Here is a 25,561-nt window from a genome sequence, read left to right on the forward strand (position 1 = left end):
GAACTACTTCCCAGAATTGCAAATCTAGGATGTAAAATGCCGTCTAAGAACAAAAACAGGACCGATAGCACAAATATGCAAAAATATCAATTCAATATTTACCAAGTGAAGATTACTTGGCAGTCTGTGCTATGCATATGGCCAGTTTTTAACTTTTGGTGGAGAGAAAAAGAGGGAAAGGAGGGAAGGGAGATTTTGCAGAGAAGGATTAACAGTGTTTCTAGTGGATAGCTATTTAAAATGGTTGTAGCTTTTTCCCAAGCTGCAGGCAACTACTAATACCAAAGCCAATTAAATAATTTTGAATTTATTTACTTCTTAGACAACAGGCCTGAGGAAACAACCTTGGACAATGAACCACACTTCATTGCTGCAGAATTTGCTAACTTTATGAAACTAAATGGAATTAACATAATTTTGTCTTCCATACCACCAGAAAGCATTTTGGAATGATTTGAAAACATTTAAACAAGTACTCTCTAAGCATATCCTACTTTCTGATGAGTGGAAAATTAAATTGCTCCTGTAACAGTTTTTAAGCTTTCTACCGATGTAGAAACACTCTAAACTCTAATTGACCACTCTCCTGCCACATTATTATTTTCTTTCCAACGTGCAAGCTTGTTGAAACCTGACTTGGCCAGTGATTGAAGCAAAATAAGGATGGCAGAAGGATCGGCATAGCATAAGTCAAATAATATTTAATATACATTGACAAGCGTATGTGAAAAGTTGGGGAAAAGGAACCTTTTGGTGGGGTGGGGGATTGGGTCACCCCAACTACATCCACTAGTGTAATTAATGTTTAGATATGATTTGAGCCAAAGCTATTAGACATTTGCCTTTGGAAGGACTGACACAGTCTGCTCCTCCCCGTTTCCAATTTCAGGAACAAAAACTCAGTATCATCGAGTTAAGTTTCCATTATGCGAAGACTATAGAAACAAAAACTGAACTAAGGATTAATGAAAATATTAGTGGGCTTAGAAATACAATTGGGAGATGGACTGAAATGCTAAGTATGTAAAGCAATCTGCTTTAATATTAATCATATTAATGCAGTCTGGTGACAAGAAAGTAGTTTCCAATATGGGAAGGAAGCTCTAATTTGGTAGCACCAAGGTACAGACTGGTAGTCCAATTATAAATTGGGCTTTGGTTGCTGCTTTGTGTGTCTGTTTGAAGCTGTCGATGCAATTAAGACAGGCATTACAGAGTGAATACAGAACCTTTTTAAATCTATTTGTAGGATGTGGGCATTCCTGGCAAGTCCAGTCTTTACAGCTCATTCCTAATTGCTTTATTCTTTTTTTGAGTAACTTGACACTTATTCACATTATATTCCATCTGCCATGTTCTTGCCCATTCATTTAGCCTGTCCAAATCCCCTTGAAGTGTCCTTGCATCCTCCTCACAACTCTCATTCCGACCTAGTTTCATGTCATCAGCAAATTTGGAAATCTTACATTTGGTCCCCATGTTCAAATCATTTATATACATTGTGAACAGCTGTAGTCCAAGCACTGAACCTTGCGGTACTCCACTAGTAACAGCCTGCCATCCTGAAAATGACCTGTTTATTCATACTCTGTTTTCTATCTGTTAACCAATTCTCAATCCATAGCAGTATATTACCCCCAAACTAATTTTTAAAAAATTATTCCAGATTTATTTAATAAACTGAATTTAAGTTCCTCAGTTTCCATGGTAGGATTTGAACTCATGTCTCTGGAATCGTTTGTCCAAGTCTCTAAATAACGTGTCCAATAATATAATCACTGTGCTTCCATACCATTATTAATATTTGACTATTCATATATATGGGTATACAAAGTACTGGTGACAGTGTCAATCAATCAATTAAAAATTATATTAATTTAATATCTAACATGAGAAATAAATTGTATTTATTACATATTTTCACATCGGGAAACATTTCAAATATTGAAATGCAGTCAAACATAGTCAATGCTATGCACAATTATGCACAAAAGTGATGGAAAAGCCAAGCTGCTGATCCACAGAACATGCCTCTCACAGTCATGCTGCAACCGTACATCAGGACCCCCAATTCTCTTCACCCGCCAGCAGATAAAATTCTGGTAAATTCTTCTCCGAAAACCAAAGGCAATGAAAATGAGTTCCATCAGGCCACAGTGACCACAAAACAGCCAATGTCCTACCTGTTTTTTTGTACATAGTGATACTAGTCATAGCCAGAAACTGGTCCAGCTCCCTTCGATTGCTTGCAGTGACTCTGCACTCACTTCACGAGACAACAACTTATTCCAAAGGTAAATGACCCCCTGCAGAAAACAACCTTTTGACGTTTGACCCAGTTCTATGTTTATGTAACTTACACACATATCTCCCCTTTCTCCCAAACCTAGCTAATTCAAATAGCCAGTTCATATGGACATGCTCTAGTCCCTTCATTATTTTAAATACCTCTATATGTTTTGAGTAAAAACACCCAGCTCCCTATGATGATAACTAAGGGGGTTTAAACTGTTTTGATGAATCCAATAGTCCTCCTTTGAACCTTTTCCAAGACATCCATTTCACCCAACATGTGAAGGAACCAAAACTGGAGTAAATATTCTAAATGAGGCCTACCAAAAAAATTCCCACAAACAGTAATGAGATGAATGATATGTCATTGGTGGTGGCTGTCGGATGAGTGTCCGTTACACCATTGCAAAACACCTTGCTCTTTGTATAGTAATGTGTAATATAAGATGCCCACCCAAACAGGCAATCTGTTTCATTTGAAGAGCAGGGACAATGCAACATTCACTTAACACCAGACTGAAGTGTTATCTCTAATTATCTGTGAAAATCCTAGAACAGAATTTGATCCCAGGACCTACTGAACGAAGGACAGATTGCTACCAGTTGATAACTTAATTCACTTCAGGCGAGTTCAGAAACTTTGAGTCATAGAATCATAAAGGTCTACAGCACAGAAAAAGGCCCTTTGGTCCATCGAGTCTGCGCCGATCAAACAAGTACCTAACTATTCTAATCCCATTTTCCAGCACTAGGCCCACAGCCTTGTATGCCATGGCATTGCAAGTGCACATCCAAATACTTCTTAAATGTTATATGGGTTTCTGCCTCTACCACCCTTTCAGGCATTGAGTTTCAGATTCCCACCACCCTCTGGGTGAAAAATCTTTTCCTCACATCCCCTCTAAACCTCCTGCCCCTTTGGATAGGAACTAACAAACACTAAATCAAATAGTTTGGGCCACACACAAGAGCTTGCGTAAACTGGAGGCACTCCTCTGGGCATATAGGTCAGCATAGCTGCTCAAACACAATCTCCAGATACGCACATTACCTTGGACTCTAAATCAAGGTAATGCAATTCCACTGGAGGTTAACTATTTCCAAGCATCACTAAAATAAAATGTGCATGTGTACACACAGATAGCCAACTCCTTCCATGCCCTTCCGATTTGTCATTACCACTTCAGGAAAAAGCATATAACTGTGCAATGGTCTGATGATTGCTTAGAATATAAAGAACAGCAGAGAATACCTAAAAGGTTAATCTGGAGAAAGAAATTGAAGTATGAGAGGAAGCTAGCTAGAAATGTAAAAACAGATAGCAAGAGCTTCTTCAGGTATTTAAAAAGGAGAAGAGTGAGTAGAGTATTGGTCCTCCACAGAGTGAGAATGGGGAGTTAATAGTAGATAATAAGGAAAAGAGGGATGAAAGGAACAAATATTTTGCTTGTCTTCACTACAGAGGATACAAAAAAACATTCCAGAAATAGCCATAAATCAAGAGGTAGAAGAGAGGGGAACTTGGGGAAATTACAATCACTAGGGAAGCACTACTGAGCAGAATGTTGGAGCCGCGAGCTGACAAGTCTCCAGGTCCTGATGGACTTACATCCGGGGGTCTTTAAAGAGGTGGCTAATGTAGTAGATGCATTGGTGTTAATTTGCCAAAATTTGATAGATTCTGGAAAGGTTCCATCAGGCTGCAAAGTAGCAAATATTCAAGAATATTTTCAATTCAAGAAGGGAGGGAGGCAGAAAACAGGAAACTAAAGGCCAGTTAGCCTGACTTCTGTCATGGGAATGTGCTAGAATCAATCATTGAGGAGGTTATGGCTAGGCACTTAAAAAAACTCAAGGTAATTGGGAACAGTTAGCATGCTTTTGTGAAAGGGGTTCCTCCAAGGAGTAACTTGGGAGGTGTCAGCTGTGGCTCAGTTCATAGCACCCTCGCCTTTGAATCAGAGGGTTGTGGGTTCATGTCCCACTCCCGGAAACCAAGAACTGTGATTGTACTCGAAAGAGTTGCAATCTGTGACTGTTGATAACTCGAAAGAGTTTCAAGGAGTAACTTGCGCCTGTAGGCACACTGCACTTGGATTTCCAGAAGGCATTTGATAAGGTACCACATCAAAGGATATTGCAGAAAATAAAAGCTCGTGGTGTAAGGGCTAACATATTAGCATGGAAAAAAGATTGGTTGGCTGGCAGAAAACAGAGTATGCATAAATGGGTCATTTTTTAATTGGCAGGATGTAACGAATGGAGTCCCACAGGGGTCTGTGCTGGGGCCCCAGCTTTTTAGAATTTATATCAATGACTTAGATGAGGGGAGCAAAGGCATGGTAGCTAAATTTACAGATGACACAAAGATAGCTGGGAAATATGTTGTGAAGAACACGAGGTTGCAGATGGATATAGATAGGTTGAGAGAGTGGGCAATAATGGAGTATAATGTGAGAAAATGTTCACTTTGATAGAAAGAATAAAAAAGCAGAGCATTGCTTAAATGGAGAACAACTGCAGAATTCTGAGGTGCAGAGGGATCTACGTGTTCTAGTGCATGAATCACAAAAAATTATGCTGGTACAACAAGTAATTAAGGCAGCTAATGGAATGCTATCTTTTATTACAAGAGAAATTGAACATAAAAGTAAGGCTCTGAAGAAGAGTCATTTGGACTCGAAACATTAACTGTTTTTTTTCTCTCCACAGATGCTGTTAGGCCTGCTGAGTTCTTCCAGCATTTTTTGTTTTTGTTTCAGATTTCCAGCACCCGCAGTATTTTGCTTCTATAAAAGTAAGGATGTTATGCTTCGGTTATACAGGACATTGGTGAGACTGCACCTCCAATACTCTGTGCAGTTTTGGTTTCCTTATTTAACGAAGGAGGTAAATGCTATAGAGGCAGTTCAGAGGATGTTTACTAGATTGATACCTGGAATGAGTGGGTTGTCTTGTGAGGGTAGGTTGGACAGGCTGGGCTTGTTTTCATGGAGTTTAGAAGAGTGAGGGGTAACTTGATTGAAATATGTAAGATCCTGAATGGTCTTGACAAGGTGGACGCGGAAATTATATTTCCTCTTGTGGGTGAGCCCAGAGCTAGGAGGCACTGTTTTAAAATTAGGGGACTACCCTTTTAGGAGTGAGGTGAGGAGTAATTTTTTCTCTTAGAAGGTTGAGAGGCTTTCGAACTCTGTCTGCCTCAGAAGGTGGTGGAGGCAGGGTCATTAAACATCTTTAAGGCGGAAGTAGATTGATTCTTGTTAGACAAGGGAATCAAAGGTTATCGGGATTAGATGGGAATGTAGAATTAGAAATGCAAACAGGTCAGCCATGATCTTATTGAATGGCGGAGCAGACTTGAGGAGGTGAATGGCCTATTTTGTATGTTCTAGTAGAGCCCTTCCATCAGATCTACCATAATCCACCCATGAAACTTTGCCATATTAAACCCTGAAAGCAACAACAGATCTCATTGAAATTGTAGGATAAGAAGAAATATTTACCATGTTTATTTATAAAACTATTAGGTTACTTCTGGCTCCTATAGTTAAAAACATTTTAGAACTAGGAAAAGTGAAAACTGATCACAAAGCAATAGTATGAGAAATGCCAGGAAGAAAGAACTGCAACAGCAGAAAGAGTACATCATATTGCGTAGCTAATGAAACTTCAAGTCAGCTATCAACCTCGATCCAAACAAGCATGTTAAAATAAACATTTTTAAAAAATTAAACAGCTAGCAAACTTCAAATGGTGAAATTTTAGACACCTGCATCAAACTTCCTCAAAGACTTGAAACAGAGAACAAGGTCTTACTCTTCTGCTTGGATGGAGTCAGCAGGAGCCACATAATTGCTGGGAATGTAACCTTTTTTTCCTGTAGTGATAGATCGAGCTTCCCACCAGTCGCCTTCCCTGTAACAGCAAAAGAGCACCAAATGTCTAGCAGTTTTTTGAGTTGGTCATTCAGAGGTATTGCAATAAATGTCACTTTATAAACACTTCAGAAAAAATCCGAAGTATGAAACTGGATTTTGAAATCATGTCAAAAAATATTTTAAGAAAGGGGACAGAGAACATACATTTATACAACACCTTTTACATCCTTGCATTGCCTCAAAATATTCTGCACCCTACAAAATACTTTATTGCACATAATCACTATTCCACTGAAAATAAATGATCCTTTAATCTGATTTTTGGTGGGGTTAGCTGAAGGCTGAATGCTGGCTAGGGAACTGTTCTTTTTCAAAATAGTGCTATGGTGTCTGCTAAACAGGCAGACAGGGCCTCAGTTTAACACTGATCTGAAAATGGCACCTCCCACAATGCAGCATTCACAGTATTGTGCCATCAACATTGTCTCCTCTGAATTTAAAGTGTTAAAATACAAAAAGCAACTTTAAAATGCTTCTTAGCAAAGATTAACATCAAGAAATTGGAATGGATTCATGAAAAAATGTAAAGTCTTAAATAGTGATCACTTTTATTAATATCTACTGCATGTAGATACTCAAATTCATGGGTTGTATGAAAAAGAGATGAAGCTGCAATTTGTTTTACGGAACTATTCAAATCAAAGTACTTGCAGTACAGTTTAGATCAGTGGTTCTCAAACTTTAAGGCATAGCTTATTGTTGAGTTGCTTGGAGTGTCCAGGTGGAGCATGGCAAGTGGGTTGAGAAAAAAAAGCACTAAACTTCCATGGTAGCAGCCATACTCTCCCACTAAGCCCTAATCAAAGTATCATGCACACCAACAAAGCAATGCAATCCCAAAAGCACTTTCTCTCACAGGGTTAGCACCTCCTTTAAAAGGTGTAAACGTCTTTTCTATAATGACCATTACTGAACAGCCTAAATTGTTAATATTTAAATCAAATCTGTAGAACAGCTTTCTTAAGAAATTATTTGCATTTGAAAGATAAATGTATTTAAATCTTAAAAGTTCCTTGTATACTTCCAAAACGAAGTGTCAAAATCATGAAATAAAAACAGAAAATGCCAGAAAAACTCAGCAGATCTGGCAGCATCTATGGAGATAGAAACAGAGTTAATGTTCCAAGTCCGCAAAACTCTTCTTCAGTCGAAATCTTTCTCTCTCCACAGATGCTGCCAGACCTGCTGAGGTTTTTCAGCATTTTTTGTTTTAGTTTCAGATTTTCAGCATCCACAGTAGTTTTGCTTGTATTTTAATGTCAAAATCATGTTGTTTAAAATCATGATTTTAGTGGAATGTGTGCAATTGCAAATGCTTAAACTTGTGGTCTGGGTGAGATATATGTGCATGAAAATGAAGGTAGTCTGTCTATCAAATATAACTATAATTATAAAAATCTTTTGAATCCTACAATATTTCAATAGAATTTCCTATTTTGCTTTTAGTTTCCCACCACTCATATATTGTAATTTCTATCAAAGGTAACTAGCACCTGTATCTAGAGAAACTAATTATTTTACCAAAGTCAATATGCTACGAAAGCAAAATACTGCAGATGCTGGAAATCTGAAATAAAAACAAATTGCTGGAGATTCTCAGTAGGTCAGGCTGTATTTGTGGAGAGAAACAGAGTTAACGTTTCAGGTTGATGACCTTTCATCAGAACTCTGGCCAATGACCTGAAATATTAACTTTGTTTCTTTTTACAGATGCTGCCTGGCCTGCTGAGTATCTCCAGCATTTTCTGTTTTTATTCAAGATGTATATCTAGCAGGATGTTAAAGGCAGTGTGACTACCAAAAGTTTAGGTGCTCCTTGTTTAAGGGTCTTTCAGTACAGTGATGTCATCGATGCTTTTCAATGGAAATGAATGAAGAAGGAATGCTTATGACCTACGGCTTTAGTGTAGCATAGTGTTGAAGCTTTTAGAGTTGATCATCACAAAACTCACTTGATTTGTAATAAACATCCACCTTCAAAAATCAAAATACTTACGTATTGTTTATGATCTGGAATCTCTCAGCCTTTTGGAAAGACAGATCTTCTGTTGTTCTCGCTTCATAATCGTATAAGGCCACAAAAATAGTAACACCACCTTCAAGAAGATGCATAAACTTCAGTTACTACCTTTTCTAAATTAGCAGTTTTCAAAAATTAACACTTTTAACACTGATAATTTAAACTTAAAACCACACGTTAAAAATTACTAATTTTATGGTAGTTAGGTATGTGAGAAGTGCATCTTTGTATACACACTTCCTCTTCCTGCTATTGGTTCACACGCCTAGGCTTGCAAGTTATAAAAATGTGTGAAGAGGAGATTTATGCAATAGATTTTGCTCCTGATTATTTTAGATAACTAACTGCTGCCAGTAGGCTTTCTTGTTCCGAAGCGCACACAGGGCTGTCTCTGGCATAAATCTGGCAACAGCCAATAAGAAGAATCGAATCAGCTTTTAGAAGAGACCCATCTATTGGGCTTGATTGATTTTACCACCCTCCTCATTTTATTGACCCAAAGAACAAACAGAGCTCCCCCACTGACAGCAGCTAATTGTGAAATATAGTTTCGGTTAGCATATGAAACTAGAGACCCTCAGCTGTGCAGTATAGATATCATTCTCAATTTAAGCAACTTCACTTACACCAGATTTATGAGTGAAATACTATGGATACATATGATTTACAAACTGCAGAATGCTTAACTGTTGCATATTGAAATAACGTTTTATAAACATTTATACCAAGTAGTAATTTGAAGAGACAAAGCTAAAAGAGCAAGGGCTAAAGTTGAAAAAAAACTAAAAGGTAATTTAGATAGCTGTGACTAGGTGACACCAAATCTGAGCTTTAGAAGCTTTAATTCTTGCACCATAATGAGAAATTAGTAGTAAGGAGCTCTGGTTTTAGGAAGAAATAAGTTACAATAGAAGACTGCAGTGATCTCTAAATCGACAGTGAGGATTTAAGGAAGAGGAAGTGTGTATACAAAGATGCACTTCTCACATGCATAGGACATCTTTTAAGTTACAATAAAGATGATTGGAATATGGTGGCTGAGTGTGTTGAAAGGGTAGATAAATTTGAGAGGCTAGGGTGAGGAGAAGGATTTCATGTAGAGTTTGCAATCAGAGAGGGAGATGACAAAGTAGAGGAAAGTGGGTAGAGAATTCAAAGTTCAATCTGAAGACGAGACTGCCAATGACGAACTGGGAAAAGAGATGACAAATACAGTGTTAGAAGATTGATGGGTCCATGTATGGCTGTAAGACCATGATCACTAAGATAAGATGAGTCAAGGTATCAAGAGTGCTTTGAAACGAAGATTAGAATTTTCAAATCAATGACCTGGAGCATTGGGAGATTTGGGATGACAGCAGTATGGAATATCAACTTGTCTAGGGTTGATGTGGAATGGTCATTTACACTGACTTTGAAGAAGTCAAGCTTGGGGTGAAGGGGGAGTAGGGTTCCAGTAGTAGATGGGAGAGATCGGGCAGAGGTATCAGACTTTGAGGGGGAAACCATTAAGTAATGAATTGGATGTAGAGAAGGAAGCAGAATGCAGAGTCAAACAGTGGCAGGGTTACAACATTTCTGTCTCAGCACGAGATCATGGTTTCACCAATCTCCCTGGTTGCCATCAGAGGCATAGAAATGAGAACAACCTCCTAGACATGGGAGTAATATTAAAGTGGATAGACCTGGGCTTCACAGGCAATTAAGAAGTTTGAGGAGGAAAATGTTTTGGACGACAAAGGAAACAGCTTTAGAAATAGGGGTGTGGGATTTCAATGTAGATAATGAAGCTGAGAATACTGGAAGATTAAGCAAGGTTAAGGGTGAAGCCAACAAGGAGTTACAGATGGTATCTAGTGGTTAAAGCTGCAAGACATGAAGAAACTGTGGCTGAAAAATTGAAAGATTTTGACTGCTTCAGAAGAGGATGGGAAAGGCCCAGAAACTCTAATTCAACAACTGTAGAGGGAAATGAAGGTTGTGAGCAATAAAGATGTAAAAGTTTAAAGTCATTACTGAATCTACAGTGGAATCATAACCAAAAAGTGGATAGAGCTGGGTGAGAAGTGGAAAATTAAGTCTTTAAAGGAGAATAGGATAGGGAATTGAGTGAGAAAGGAGAGTGTCTTGGGAAAGCTCTGACTTAATAGGTAAAAATGAATCTATAGAGTGAACTATGAACCACTGCCCAGTGCAGTGATTTCAGTGGAAATAAGACGGTCATGAAAGATAGCTCGGAAGATGAGCTCATGGAGTATAATCGGGCTAATTTCTTGGAGCAGTACACTTTAGTGCCAACCAGGGAGCAGGCTATTTTAAACCTGGTAATGTACAATCAGACAGCATTAATTAGTGACCTCATAGTGAAGAAGCCTCTAGACAACAATGATCATAACATGATAGCATTTCATATTCAGTTATGAAGATGAGTAGTGAGAGTCTAAGAATAATGTCTTTAGCTTAAATAAAGGTAATTACAGGGTTGTGAAGGCAGAGTTAAATAAAGTGAATTGGGTAAATAGGTTAAAAGTTAAGACAGTGGAGAAAAAGTGGCAGGCATTCAGAGATATTTCATAAATCTCAGCAAAGATACATTCCATTGAGAACCAAAGACGATGACAAGAATGCACCCACCTGTGATTAACTAAGAAAGTTAAGGATAGTATCAAATTGAAAGAAAAAAGTGTACAAAACTGCAAAGATTAGTGATGGTTCAGAAGATGCATAGATTTTAGAAAACAGCAAAGAATGCCTAAAAATTAGACTATGAGAGAAAGATAGCTAGAAATATAAAAAAGGCAGTAAGAATTTCTACAAAATATTTAAAAAGGAAAAGAGTAACAATAGTGAGCATTGGTCCCCTAGAGGCTAAGATTGGGTAATTCATAATGGGAAACAAAGAAATGGCAGAAGTGTTGAAGTATTGTGTGTCACAAAAAAATCACAAGAATATTTGAAGATAAAAGGTAAAAGAGAGGGAGGAACGTAAAACAATCACAATCACTAGCGAAAAGGTACTGGAAAAACTATTAGAACTAAAGACTGACAAGTTCCCTGGGTCTGATTGGCCTGTATCCTAGGGCCTTAAAAGTAGCAGCAGATGCATTCTTCATGATCTTCCAAAATTCCCTAGATTCTGGAAAGGCCCCAGTGGACTGGAAAATCACAAATGTAACACCTCTATTCAAGAAAGATAGGCCAGTTAACCTAACATCTGTCATAAGGAAAATGTGAGAATCCATTATTACGGAGGTACTAGCAGGACATTTAGAAAATCTTAATACAATCAGGCACAGTCCACATGGTTTTGTGAAAGGGAAACTGCGTTTGACCAATTGATTAAATTTCGTTTAGGATGTAACATGTAGGGTGGATGAAGGGAAACCAGTAGATGCAGTGTATTTGGATTTCCAAAAAGCATTCGATAAGGTGCCACATCAAAAGTCACTACACAGAATAAGAGCTCATGCTGTAGGAGGTAACCTATGAGCATGGGCAGAGGATTGGTTAGCTAACAGGAAATAAGAGCAGGGATAAATGGATCACTTCAAGGTTGGCAAGCCATAACTAGTGGAGTGCTACAGGGATCAGTGCTGCGGCCTCAATTATTTATAAACTATGTCAATGACTTGGACGAAGGCACCAAATGTATGGTAGCTAAATTTGCTACCAAAGATAGATAGGTAAGTAAGTTACCAAGAGGACATAAAGAGTATACAAAAGGAATTTAGATCAGTTGAGTGGGCAAAAATTTTGCAGATGGAGTATAATGTGGGAAAATGTGAACTTGTCCACTTTGGGGGTAAGAATAGAAAATGAGTATCTTGTTTACATGGAGAAAGGCTGCAGAGCTCAACAGTACAGAGGGATCTGGGTGTCCTGGTACATGAATCACTAAAAGTTAGTTTGCAGCTACAGCAAATGATTAGGAAGGCAAATTGAAAGTTCTCTTTAATTGCAAGGTGAATGGATGATAAAAGTAGAACTATCCATAGCCAGAAGTGCTGAATGGATGATCCATATCAGCCTCCTCCTAAGGATCCCATCTTACAGATGTCACAGGCTTCAGCCAATTCAATTCACTCCACGTGATATCAAGAAATGGCTGAAGGCACTGGAAACTGCAAAAGCTATGGGCCCTGACAACATTCTAGCAATAATACCGAAGACTTGTGCTCCAGAACTAGCTGTGACCCTAGCCAAGCTACTCCGGTACAGCTACAACACAGGTATCTACCCAGCAATGTGGAAAATTGCCCAGGTATGTCATGTACACAAAAAGCAGGACAAATCAAATCCAACCTGGCCAACTGCTGCCCCAGTCTACTCTTGACCATCAGCAAAGCGATGCAATTTGTCGCCGACAGCACTATCAATAGACACTTACTCAGCAATAATCCACTCACTGATGCTTTGTTTAGGATTCGCCAGGGCCACAGCTCCTGACCTCATTACAGCCTTGGTCCAAACATGGAAAAAAGAGCTGAACTCAATGGGTGAGGTGAGAGTGACTGCCCTTGACATCAAGGCTGCATTTGGCCGAGTGTGGCATCAAGAAGCCCCGGCAATACTGGAGTCATACCTAGCACAAAGGAAGCTGGTTGTGGCTGTTGGAGGTCAATCATCTCAGTCCCAGGACATCAGAGCAGGGGTTCCTCAGGGTAGTGTCCAAGACCCAACCATCTTCAGCTGCTTCAATGGCCTTCCCTCTATCTGGTCAGAAGCGGGGATGTTCGCTGATGACTGCACAACGTTCAACACCATTCTTGACCCCTCAGATACTGAAGCAGTCCATGTCCATATTCAGCAAGACCTAGGCAATGTTCAGCTTGGACTGATAAGTGGCAAGTTACATTCATGCCACACAATTTCCGGGCAATGACCATCTCCAACAAGAGAGAATTCAAACTTCTTGTCACTCAACGGCATTACCATTGTTGAATCTCCCACTATCAATATCCTGAGAGTTACCATTGACCATAAACTGAACTGGACCAGCCACATAAATACTATGGCTACAAGAGCAGGTCAGAGGCTGGGAATTCTGCAGCAACTCACCTCCCAATTCCGAAAAGCCTGTCCACCATTTACAAGACAAAAGTCAGGAGTGTAATGGAATGCTCTCCACTTGCCTGGATGAGTGCAGCTCCAACAACACTCAAGAATCACATCATCATCCAGGACAAAATAGCCCGCTTGATTGGTACCCCATCCATCACCTTAAGCTTTCATCTGTTTACCACCAACACACAGTGGCAGCAATGTGTACCATCTACAAGATGCAATGCAGCAACTCACCAAGGCTCCTTCGACAGCATCTTCCAAACCCGCAACCTAAACCACCTACAAGGACAATTGCAGCAGATGCAAGGGAGCACCACCACCTGCAAGTTACCCACCAAGACGCATACCATCCTGACTTGAAAATATATCACCATTCCTTTACTGTTGCTGGGTAAAAATCATGGAACTCCCTTCCTTACAGCACTGAGTGTACTTACACCACATAGACTGCAGGGGAGGCGGCTCACCACTATCTTCCCAAGGGCAATTTGTAATGCGCAACAAATGTTGACCTAGCCAGCGACACATCCATCCCTTGAAAGAATAAAAAAAATTGCTACAGTTGTACAGGGTCTTAGTGAGACTGCATCTGCAGGGAAGGCGGTGACATAGTGGTATTGCTACTGGACTAGTATTCCAGAGACCCAGGGTAATGCTCCGGGGACCCAAGTTCGAATCCCACCACCGGAAATGGTAAAATTTGAATTGAATAAAAATCTGGAATTAAACCAGACCACGAAACCATTGCCAATTGTTGTTAAAAACCCATCTGGTTCACTAATGTGCTCACCACCACCTACCCACGGTAGCCTAATGTGTTACCATATGACACCAGACCCACAGCAATGTGGTTTACTCTTAAATGCCCTCTGAACAAGGGCAATTAGGGACGGGCAATAAATGCTGGCCTAGCCAGTGACGCCCACATTTCATGAATGAATAAAACAAGTCTCTCCACTTAAGGATATATTTGCATTAGAAGCAGTTCAAAGAAGGTTCACTCAACTGATTCCTGGGATGAAGGGGTGATCTTATGAGAAAATTGAAACATACAAGATCCTGAGGGGACTTGACAGGGTTTTTAAAAATTTGTTCATTGCTGGGTAGGCCAGTATTTATGGCCCATCCCTAATCGCCCTTCTTCAGAGGGTATTTAAGAGAACGACATTGCTGTGGTTCTGGAGTCACACGTAGGCCAGCAGATTTCCTTCCCTAAAGGACATTAGTGAACCAGATGGGTTTTTAACAACAATCAGCAATGGTTTTGTGGTCATCAAACTTTTAATTCCAGATTTTTCTTTATTGGATTCAAATTTCACCATCTGCCATAGTGGGATTTGAAACCAGGTCCCCAGAGCATTAACCTGGGTCTCTGGAATACCAGTCCAGTGACAATGCCACTATGCTACCGCCTCCCTAATGTTTCCCCTTGTGGGGAGTTTAGAACTAGGGGAACACAGTTTAAAAATTAGGGGTGTCCAATTTAAGTCTGAGATCAGGAAAGGTTTTTTTCTCAAAGGGTTGTTAGTCTGTGTAATTCTCTTCATCAGTAAGCAGTGGAAGCTGGGTCATTGAATATATTCAAGGCTGAATTTGATAGATTTTTGATCAACAAGGTGGTCAAGGGGCACAGACACGAAGTGCAGCTGAGGCCACAATTAGCCATGATCTTATCAAATGGCGGAGCAGGCTTGATGGGCCAAATAGCCTACGTCTGCTCTTAATTCTTGTGAGCATCAAAACAAAAAATGTTGGAAATACTTAGGTCTGCCAGCATCGGTGGAGAAAGAAACAGAGTTAATGTCTCAGGTCGATAACCTTTCATCAGAACTGGGAAAAGGTGGAGATATGATTGGTTTTAACCAAGCACAGAGTGAAAGGGGGATGGGTGGGAAAAATAATAAAAAGGGAAGTCTACATTTGGGAGGAATGCATCCACAGTGTTTTGCTCTTGTAATCATGAACATTGTTTGAGAAGCCATATAATGATACTACATATTTACAAATGGTAACAAATCTTGTCCAAGATGATGGCAAATGATTTTTAAGAGCAGAGAACAGGCAAAAAAGTCACTTCTGGGGCAGACAAGCTGAAATCAAACATAGAGAAGACCATTCCCCAGTTTGTTTACATTGATTCTGCATCAAAAAGCTCCGAGTTCCCTTTCCTAACAGTAGCTCATATAAACATTTAAAAAATTGCAATGGTTTTCTGCTCCATCAAACCAGTTAGTAATCTATGCCATAATTCCAATATACTCTTGTGGGGAAAAAAGTTGTCCATATTTTCTATTTTAATATTGTTAATGTTAGCGACTGTTCATTGTTCCTCAAACCCTGGCAAAAGACTTTTCTTGGGTCCAAATACTTGTGAAAATGTTAAGGACCTGCATCAAGTCAGTCCTTCCATGCTTTCCAAGACAGTAAGTTCTCGTGACAGACAATGTTTTCTCATAACTTAGTCCCCAATGTTCAGGAATCATCCTCAACGCTCTACTCTGGACATCTTCCAAAAATTCTGAGAGTAAAACTGAACACAGTTCTCTAAGGACAGCCTCATTAAGGTCAGATACATCAAAATTAGCTCCTTTGACAAAGTTTCAACCTTAGCTATAAATTCCAACATTTTATTTGCTTCTTCACCACTTGCACACACAGAAACTAATGGTTTGAATGACTTATAATCTTCCTTGCTGTTATCTGAAGCAGAAATTTGCTTCACTCCAAAGTCATCGTCTTCTACCTAATGTCTGACTTACACTCACTGTGATGACCTTTAACTGCCAGCTCCTTGTCCAATGACCTAACCGGTCTCCATCCCTTTTGAATTACAGTATTTTGGCTTGACTGGCCACTACACCCAAATTGATGCCATATGCAATCTCAAGACACAACAAATAGTATTCTGCCTTTCAAGTAATCTATAACAGCAGCAGGCCCAACACTGATCCCTGTGGGATATTACATCACAGAATCTTTACAGTGAAGGAGGCCATTCAGCCCATTAAGTCTGCACTGGCTCTCGAAGAGCATTCTACCTAGTCCCACTCCCCTACCTTATCCCTGTAACCTTGCACATTCATTCTTTTCAGATAACAATCTAATTCCCTTTTGAATATCTTGCTTGAACCTGCCTCCACTACCTTCCCAGGAAGTTTGTCCTAGACTCCAACTGCTCGCTGGGCGAAATTTTTTTTCCCTCACATCAGTATTACTCCTTTTTGCCAATCATTTTCAATCTGTGCCCTCTAGTTCTTGATGTACTCGAGTGGGAAACAGTTTCTCACTATCTACCCAGCCCATGGCCTTAAGGGTCTTGAATACCTCTATAAGGTCTCCTCTCAGCCTTCCTGTCTCCAAGGAAAAGAGTCCCAACCTCTCCAGTCTATTCTCATAGCTACAGTTCTTTATCCCTGGAATCTTGTGAACCTCCTCTGTACTCTATCTAATGCCTGCACATCCTTTCTCAAAGTATGACGCCCAGAAATGGACGCAGTACTCAAGATGAGGCCTAACTAGTATCTTATACAAATTCAACATGACAGCATTACTCTTGTACTCAATGCCCCTATTAATAAAGCCTAAGATACTATATGCTTTATTAACTGCTCTCTCAACATGCCCTGACACCTTCATTGGCGGTCTTTTCTGCTCAGACATTACTTGATGCTTTAGCAGTCTGTCTTTCAGCCATAAGAAATAGGAACAAGAGCAGTCATACATGAATCTATCTTGATATTTTGCCATCCCTTCCATAAGACCACATTCTGTGAATCAGTCATATTATATTTGACAATGCCAAACATCTTCCTGAAATATAAACAGGTAACATCCACTGCTTGATCCTTATCCATCAATAAGCAACTGCTTCAAAAGGATTCTAGTAACTTGGTCATAAGTGTCTTATCCCATCTGAGCCCATCCCAGTTTTCTTTAAGGTTTGGTCTTCCCCACATGATCTCAATTTTTTCCCCACAATTGAGGCAAGGTTTACAAGTTTGTAATCTGAAGTTACATGCCTTGCCTATTTTCAAGATGATGTTACTTTCGAATCCATGAGGGTGTTATTTCACACCAATGGGTTTTGCAAGAAGCCAGAGGTAATTTGCAATTTCTTCAGTGAATTCATTGAATGTGCTCTCTTTTGAGGAAACTGATCACTCATGGTACTAATAAAGATTGCACCAGAGTTTTCAAGATGATTGCCAAAATGAGAGATCAAAATGGTTTCCATGACTTTAGAATGCAATGATACAAAAGCAATAGCAGTCTGAAGGTAGAAAGAGCTTGTCACTCATGAGTAGGATGAATATGAACAAATTATCAGGGAGAAAAAGATAAAGGTGAGTCTAGAGGCACACAACTTGGAGGCAGATCAGCTATGATTATATTCGCTTTTGGAAAAGGCTCAAGGGGCCATATGGTCTACTTCTGCTCTTAACCTGTGAATGTTAAGACAAACACTGTCAAGATCAGAGAATGCAGTATCAAAAGAGCTGAAGATAAAATGTGAAGTTGGTATATTGGTAAAATAAAAGGAGCAATGCTGAGAGTTTTTTTAAATTGAGATCTTTGAAGTTAGAATGAGAGGGGAGAGCAAGCCAACATGTCTCTTTAGAACAAGCAACATGATTAAGATGCCTTCTTGTTGAGTGGTTTGCATTAAATTTCATGGAATAAAAAGCCACATCTTTATCATACATTCTGAACTTGTTTTCAAGTTCGAATATTGTGTATATTTACATTCAATTAATAGATAGTTATATAGAGTGCTCTGATTAATCTATCAATCAGCAGAATAAAGTGCTTTAAAAGGAACTCTAACATTCCAAATCTTAAAGATATTCATCACATGCTACAAAACTGCTCTTCCACACTCCTTGCAAAAGAAATAACCAACAATGTGTGCATGCCATGAAGGGATGATTGCAGAAGGACACTATATCCTGTTTCAAGTTTGTATCAGTGTGCTGTTATATTGGTCAGTTGACTTTCCACTGCGCTATACATGAGGCTTCATTCTGAATTGCACTCTTCCTTCTTTAGTTCCAGAAGACATGAGTTAAATAGGAATATACTGAAGAATAATTTAACAAAGGGAAGGGGCGAGGGAAGCAAGTATGTGGAGGCTAAGTCTTTTAAAGAAAGAAGACCATGCCAACAGTAGCTAATCCAATATTCTCTCATTTCTTTGACCTTTTTATACCAACCAGAAGCAAAACAACAGTATAAAAAGCAGCAGTGTCCTCAACTCCATGGTAATCCTGAGTGAAAGCACGCAGATTGTTCCTCATTGCTGCTTTACAGATGTTTCTTTTCTTTCCAATTACCTCCTTTCTTGAAAGCTGGAGTTTGGCCCCACAACCAATCAGTAAATTGCACTTCTATAGTGATCTAATGTAAAAAATATTCCATTGTGAAAACAAGTGTGGAGCAATGGGTTTTAGGAAAGATGAAGGTGGCATAGTAATTTTGGCTTAAAGGAAACTTTGGAAGGAGGGAAAAAAGCTGCAGTTTGCTGGTGTTTAGTTATGTAGATCCAAATGGCCATTATTTATATTAACTTCAACATTGTGTGTAAGCAACCTTTCTGGCTTTGAGCATACAAAAGCCTAACCCTTCACCTAACAACCACAAATGAGCTTCCAGGACAGGATGCAAGATAGTGATCAGGAAAAGGAACCACAATGATGTCACATCTGTAGCCGAGGGATGTTGTTTTAGCAGTTTATCATGTTTGAGATTTTTGATTATTTTGTTTCCCTCAGAGGATTTGGAATAATCAACATTTGTTCCTTTTTAAAAAAAAGATAACAGAGGTTTATTAAAAAAAACAGGCTGCAAAAGAGACAGCAAGGTTTAATGTATTAGTGAGTCAACTACCCTTATTAATGTCCAAAATGACTGGGAACATTAAATAACTCATTGTTTGATGGCCTAACAAAAAACACACCTGTTACTGTAGGGATAATTCCATTCATGTGAACCCAGGATGGCTGCTGAGAATATACTCTTGGAAGAGGAGGTAGTCTGTTTGGTTGACAAGCCTACTGGCGAATATCTGAACAGGGAAGGAGTCGGAGGCCCCACCCTTCCACTTCCTGTGAATACTCAAGAATACAGGAGAAAAAGAGACAAATGGACAGGTAGTGAGGTTTTAAAATGGGAGATTGTGTAAGCTAAAATAAAAGGTAGGTTTTTTGAAGTTAGCAGTTCTAGAGAAAGAAAAGTAATACCAAAAACAAGTCAGTTAGCACACAAAGACAGGGTGCGCAGTTTATCATATTTTCCAAAAAGAGAACAGAATTGAAGGAATAAAATGGGATTTGCTTTAACAATTTCTTTGCATACTCACTTGCAGTAAGATAAAGCAACTTAACTATTTGCATCAGGTCTCATCTCACTAGCATTCTGCATACTGAACATTTGAAAGTATACATGTGATGATACGTGCAAAAGATGGAGTACGTAGTTCAGGTTACACCCCTGGGTTATTCTTTCACATAATTAAATATCAGGCAGCACAGGCACAGTTCCTAAAGCATAACATTTTGGGAAGCTGTATATAAGCAACTTGATACGTAACAGGTGACTTTAGACCAACAGTTCCCAAAGCTTGTCACCACTGAGGGGTTTACCCACCTTATGAGTATCTTGTAGATCAACTGAATAGAACAGGTAGTCAAGAACTCTGTTATTGCTGCATCATGCCGTAGGAGGAGAACTAGATGAATTAAAGTCTTTTTTCAGCTAGCAATTCTTACACACAAGGATTAGCCAACAATATAGAACGGGGATTAGATTTGGCACTTTAGTCACTGGGCAAATTCACTGAGTGGGAAGCCTTACAAATAAATATCGGAGTAGAATCCCCTGCATGTTCCCTCAGGATAAGGTTGCTGCACAAGTAGAATGACCCAGCAAATGCTGCTTTGGATCAATCCCAGTGGCTGGACAACCATGATATTCTATGGAAATTTTAAAACCGGCAGAAAGGCAAATATGAACTGAATTATGCTAAATTAAAGCAGATCCAAAATGCTGGTGCCTATTGGGAAGTAAAACTTTGCCAAAACATTTTAACTCAGTTTTTTATTTGTTGAAGTTACAAGTAGAACTAGCTGTAAGAAACTCTGTTAGTCTTTTGTTTTCAAAGTTAGCAGAGTTTAATACAATCAATACTTTTTCTTATTTTCCCCTACTTTCTTTCTTTGCCAGTTTTAATCACTGACCTATATTTTCTGATGATATCAAGGGTAACATATTCATTTTAAATTGGATAATCAATATTATTAGATGACCGAGGCCACTGATAAGATTGCCTTTTGGAATCTTGCCCAAGTGAAAGACAACTGGATAAATCAACATGCCTTGGGCAAGGTTGGGCTGTGGGTGAAGAGAGAAAAGGGAAAGAGCACATCATAGCCGAAGCTGATCTTGTTAAATGTGCACATCCAACAAATATTATTGGATACTGATCAGAAGTAGGAGCTTTGAGGCCAATTGTAGTACCCTTACCACCATTGTGTAAAGATCAATTACTCAAAACAGACCAGCGATTAAAGCTGGGACACTGTTCACAACTATTTACTACTTTAATTAGATACACCAGCATGCAGGCAAATGTTTTTCTGATGTGAGCAGACAACAAACTTGGAAGAAAAGACTAACGTTGTGGTTGGGGTGACGACCACCCAATAAAAACAACAGTAGAACAGGTCAAATTTCTTAAAACGACCTTAAATGTGGTTTTATTTCACCTACTTAAATGTTCAGGCAGAACTGTAGAATAAATGCTATGAATGACATGACTTCTTATTTTAAGGTCTCTAAAAACATCTAGAAAAGATGGTGATGTTACTTTGTGGAGGAAATATGATTAGCTCCAAACAACTCCACAGATGAACATGATTGCTGTATTTTGGGAGAAAACCCATGCACAAATGTTTAAGGCTCCAAGACTGGTCCCTATCCTATTTTGTACTATAGATGTAAAAGAAACATAGTACCCTGAAGAGTCAACATGATCTAACTGAATGGCCACCAACTAAAACTAGGTCTTCCAACTTTACTCTTCATTTAAATAAATTTAAAACTAATTCCTCCAAAATGGAGCTCCAAAATAGATGACTACGATTGAAAGGGAGATTACTGTGTACAGTTTTGATTATGCTCATTTTTGTTAAGGTTAATGAATGAAATTTAATGTAAATTTATAAAACAAGCAATCAAAATAGAAGCAATCCAAGTAAAATGCACCCATTTATAATATACACACAGCACAAGAAATGTGGTGTGGTCATAATGGTAATTGTCAACATTAGCATGCCTAACAAGGTGAAACACAGTTGAGCAAAACATCACAATCAACCCAGCCTTTATTTACACTACATTTGTGATGTGGGGGAGTTGTGAGGGCAGTGATATTACTATTTGCACAACAGCAGCACCCTCATTTCTATAGTCACATAATTCAAAAGCACATTTTTTTAGCTGCAAGTTTTATTCACAATATACTAGTATAACAAATATGGGTTCGTCCACCTACTTCATTAAAAGTTATGTCATTTGTTACCACAAATGGCATTTAAAGAGCCAAGGTCAGCTATGCAATGCTGATGCTGCTGCAACATACTTTGCCATATAATGGTAAGATGTGGATATGGCAGATAAGTGATCATAGTACAGCATCAACCCAGAAGCCAAGAGTTCAAATCTCATCATGGAAAGTGTGATATGGAACTTTTTGTTTTTACATAGTACCATATATACTGTAAAAAAAATAACAGATTTGCTCATGTCTTTCAGGGAAGGGAAACTGTCAAGTCTACCCTGTCAGACCTACTTCTGACTGCAGGTCCATAAAAATGGCCCTACTTTTTAGTGCAACTAAGGATCACCCATATTCAGAGAATAAATAAGAAAAAACATTACTTCCACATGGAAGGTTCCTAATGGTGTCCAGGGGAGTGCTAAATAGAGGAAAAATAGCAAAGGTAAATCAAACGAGGACAGTCACACATACTTAATGACTACTTTGTAGTGGTCTGGAAGCATGGTGCATGCCCATTTTAGGGAACAGGTTTTGACATGGACACGAGTACAAGATGGAAGAAAACCACAATGGAAGAAAAATAAACCAAAACAATGAAGGAAAGTGGTGCATTTGTACTATGAAACTGGAATAGAGAGTCTTATACTGGTGAATTCACTCAAAGAATTCACTCCGAATAGACCAAACAATTTGTGTTGGTGTAAGTTGCCATATGGTTACAGCTGGCACTTTGCTCAACTGCCACCTGTCACTGTGCCTGAAAAGTATGTTCTGACTGTAACAAGCATAGAGGATAAACAATATTTTAATCACATTTATACCTGCAGCTATAATGCTTCTAGTTAGGGTGTAAAAGCTGAGGCAACTAAAGCTCAAGTCGAAAGCAAAACTTGGCCAAGATCTTAAAACTACAAGTTAAAACAAAAACTAAGATGGGAATCATTGCTTGTTTTACGAGTGATGTGATGCTTAAATGTGAAAGGCATGAGGTTGGGACTATTATGGCTTTTTAAAATAAAATTCAACTGGGTAATAATGTGTCTCTGAGTTCAATCATCTTGCAAGTGTAAAATCCCTTCCAAAGGAATTATAGCAACTGAGCACTTGTTTGCATCCTACTCTAAAGTGTACAGGGTGTAACTCGAGAGAAAAACATACATCTTCACAGGCAACAAGCAATTACTTACGGTTTGATTATCCAAATAAACCTTCCGAATTCCACAACTAATGCACCATTGCGCCCAAAATATTCTTGTTTTGTTACTCAATTTTATTATTCAGTGATACAAGGTAATTTTTCCAAAAATGCAAAGCACTATCATCTGACCCTGGCAACCTCCCAAGCACTACAGATTCATCTTTAAAACACATCAGCAGTTTGCAGAAATCTTACTAATTGTTTAAAAAATCATTTTTGTAATGCCAAGCCCACCCGTAGCATGGCAGTCTGTTTGCAAGTTGTAGAATGACAAGGTAGAAAGGCAGATCACATGCTCAAAAGTTGGCATCATAACTCACCTGTAACACCACTTGTGTACTGGCTCGGCACAATCGTAAACGATGAAGAAGCACCTCCAAATGGTGCCATGCCAGCTGACCCACCAAATGGTGTGATGGAATGTTTGCTGAAATTACCCGATGGTCCCTTTGGTGCTGGTGACTGTGTTAGTTGGTTGGGATCAGGACCATACTGAGAAATATGTGCACCAACAGTTCCGGTAGTGTCACCTGGTCTGTACTTCATAGCTGGCTCTTTGTCCTCCTTGCTCTTTATGCAACCCATGATTGAAGCTGCAAATAAGATAAAAGTATTAGTGTGCACTATAAAACCAATATCCATACAACTTTTAAACACAAGTGTCTAAGCAAAAACAAGAGTACAGAAATACAACAAATTTATAGAAAGGAAAACTCACCCTGGGGATAAAAGCAATGCACTTGCCTGTTTACACAGCGGTTACAATAAAGAAATGCAACCTCAAAAAGATTAGACTAATTATTTGGGCTAAGGAATATACTATTATGAAACTTACAGTATTTAAATGTTGGACAGTAAAAGTAGTTCTTCACTAGACCGTCATGCCTTAGGTTTTAAGTGCTGAGGTTCAAGTTTCCAAGTTTTTAAATTTTAGGCAGCAATGGCAGACACAGACATCAATGTGAGAGTGAGCAATGGTGAGGGGACAGCACTGATCGTGGATCAGATCCGGTCAGGAAACAAAGAGCAAAAAGCCAAGGAGCTAGCCAATTTCTGTAGGGAGGTTTAAATTTTTGTGCGAAGAGATTTTGATTCTGTAAGCATAGTGGGATTCACACTGCACATGAGGATTTCTGATTTTTGTGATGGCAGGTTAGGATTTTTTGGATGGTGGTGGAGGATATGCACGCAAAAACAGTTGAGAAAAACCACTTTCCCATATGTGCGGAAATGTTTTATTAGAAAATCAGGTAGTGGTGTTGGACTTTATGCTTGATCAGATCCCCCCTGACCTCAAAGTATTTTTAAATCATAAGCAGCCCAATCAATGGTTGTGGTATGTGTATCCAGCATTGTTCTTAAAAGGTTGGACCACCTTGGACTGACAAATGCTAACACAGTGGGCAGGCTGCTTACGTACCATAGCATTGAACAGAGATTAACACTTATTTAATAGACTCTTTCATATTAATAAAAGCAAAATAATATGAACACTGGAAATCTGAAATAAGAACAGAAGACGCAGGAATACTCAGCAGCATCTTAATGTTTCAAGTCAAATATGACTCTTCTTCGGCTCCCGAAGTGGAGTCACATTCAATTCGAAATGTTAACTCCGTTTCTCTCCCCACAGATGCTGCCAGATCTACTGAGTATTTCCAGCACTTTGTTTTTATTTTAGGCTCTCATATTGACTACTTAACATAAATCTCTATAAACTCCACCATTTACTGAAGAACTCTTCTTTAATCTTTAGAGCCAAGCACTAAATCAGATTTTTAAAATCAGCTGACACAGAAACTAAGTTTCAGAAGGGATATTTTCCCCCAGTTACCAGATAGCAGCTGGCAAATGTCTCTGGAAATTAAATAATCCTTGTTAATTATCAGAAGTGAGGAACTAGCTCCTCACGTCCTTTGAGAGCACAGAATGGCACTGACATGTAAACATTAGCGATATGTTAAAGGTTGTTAATCATTAACTTTAAAAAACGCCCTACAGTAAGTTAAGTTCCAGTTTTTCGTGAGTTCAGCCTGCAGCAGCTGGCTCTGACATCTGCAAATGAAAGCCGTAGCTGAAGTCCCAAAAGCATATACTCAACACCAAAATATCTGACCACCCGAGAAAATAATATTCAGAAACAGTGAAACTGGACTGATGAGAACTTCCCCTTTTCTGGTGCAATATCACTGTTATAAACCTGCGAAAAGGTTACATTTCATTAATGAGATGTAACTGGGCTCTTAAAAGCATACGAAGTCATAACTATTGCTGAATAACCTCCCTGGCTTTGGAAAGTGTAATTTTATATTTGTGTAATATCAATTTTTCCATTTATGATAAAAATTTCAGAATAATTGGATTTAAATAAAAAGTTTCTAACTATGTTGTGTCTGAACCTTTGTTTCACATTGTGTAAAATTTATAAAGATTGAAGGAAAATATACGCATTTTACTTCCTGGTTTGCTGCCAGGAGAATTCTTCAACGTGA

The 25,561-nt window shown here is 38.9% G+C and overlaps 1 protein-coding gene across 1 annotated transcript in view; it reads right to left on the reverse strand.

The window, feature by feature from the left end:
* yes1 (YES proto-oncogene 1, Src family tyrosine kinase) overlaps positions 1 to 23,660 on the reverse strand; it is a 43,031-nt gene extending 19,371 nt beyond the window's left edge. Inside the window, exons 1-3 of the mRNA XM_078540628.1 lie at positions 23,390 to 23,660; positions 8,230 to 8,329; positions 6,112 to 6,210 (exon numbers count right to left, since the gene is read on the reverse strand). Coding sequence (XP_078396754.1) covers positions 6,112 to 6,210; positions 8,230 to 8,329; positions 23,390 to 23,654 — 464 coding nt within the window. The 5' untranslated portion in view covers positions 23,655 to 23,660. The remainder of the gene's footprint in view (positions 1 to 6,111; positions 6,211 to 8,229; positions 8,330 to 23,389) is intronic.
* Positions 23,661 to 25,561: the final 1,901 nt, after the last annotated feature.

This window comes from Cetorhinus maximus, chromosome 4 (assembly GCF_964194155.1).
Source record: "Cetorhinus maximus chromosome 4, sCetMax3.hap1.1, whole genome shotgun sequence".
Taxonomy (NCBI): domain Eukaryota; kingdom Metazoa; phylum Chordata; class Chondrichthyes; order Lamniformes; family Cetorhinidae; genus Cetorhinus; species Cetorhinus maximus.